Here is a 1001-nt window from a genome sequence, read left to right as displayed (position 1 = left end):
ACCCTAATGAAGTTAATAACAATGTACCTACCTATATAGTTTAAGTTTAAAAAATTTGGCTCTCAAAAGAAATTTCAATCGTTGTACTGTTGACATTGGCTCTGTTGACTAATGAGTTTGCCGACCACTGGCCTAGGAGGAAGGGCAGGCTCCAGCTCCCTCCGCAGATTCTATGCCTCTGTCCACCCTGCAGGCACACTCACTGTCCTCCCCGCCCCCCAGCGGCACGCAGCCGCCCACACCTTGTCAAAGCCCCTTTCCTCCAGCTTCTTGCCCAGGACTTCGCCGATCCCGGCCAGGCTCCCCACTGGCTTTTCCCCCATGGGCTCTGCCACGAAGTCTCGGTGCTTTTGGGAGGTTGTCATCTTGATCAGGATTAATCTGGGAATCCCAAGGAAAGGTAGGTTAGGGCTGAAAACCCGGAGACGCCCGAGGGCCCACTGGCCCAGGTCTCATATTAAGAGAACGTTCAGCCCTGACTGGTTTGGCTCAGTGTATAGAGCGTCGGCCTGCGGACTCAAGGGTCCCGGGTTCGATTCCGGTCAAAGGCATGTACCTTGGCTGCGGGCACATCCCCAGTAGGGAGTGTGCAGGAGGCAGCTGATTGATGTTTCTAACTCTCTATCTCTCTCCCTTCCTATCTGTAAAAAATCAATAAAATATATTAAAAAAAAAGAGAGAGAACGTTCAGCCAGCCATTACGGTGGCTTACTCGATTCCCCTCATTTCACGGGTAAGAAAACGGAGGTCCAAGAGGAGTTTTCCCCCCTCCTCCACTCTTCGAGAGAGCAACCCCCTCCCCTGCCTGCGGGAAGTGTTTTTGTGAATCGCCCAGAGGAAAGGCTATCCTGCCTATCAGGTGGCGCGCGCGGGGCAGCGGGAAAATCCCCTTCAGCAGCCGGCTCGCCCCGAAGGTGTCACTCCCTCTGTGACCTTGGCTGCGAAATGAAGGCACTGACTGACTGGAACGGCCACCGGGCACGAAAAGCACACAAAGGGTC

The 1001-nt window shown here is 54.0% G+C and overlaps 1 protein-coding gene across 1 annotated transcript in view; it reads right to left on the bottom strand.

Moving 5' to 3' along the window:
• Positions 1-1001, bottom strand: part of BANF1 (barrier to autointegration factor 1) — a 2022-nt gene that overhangs the window by 582 nt on the left and 439 nt on the right. Inside the window, exon 2 of the mRNA XM_005864265.2 lies at positions 243-381. Within this exon, the coding sequence (XP_005864327.1) occupies positions 243-365 (123 nt within the window). The 5' untranslated portion in view covers positions 366-381. The remainder of the gene's footprint in view (positions 1-242; positions 382-1001) is intronic.

This window comes from Myotis brandtii, unplaced genomic scaffold (assembly GCF_000412655.1).
Source record: "Myotis brandtii unplaced genomic scaffold, ASM41265v1 scaffold187, whole genome shotgun sequence".
Lineage (NCBI taxonomy): Eukaryota > Metazoa > Chordata > Mammalia > Chiroptera > Vespertilionidae > Myotis > Myotis brandtii.
Note: the sequence above shows the minus strand (reverse complement) of the source record. Positions and strands in the feature narration are given on the sequence as shown.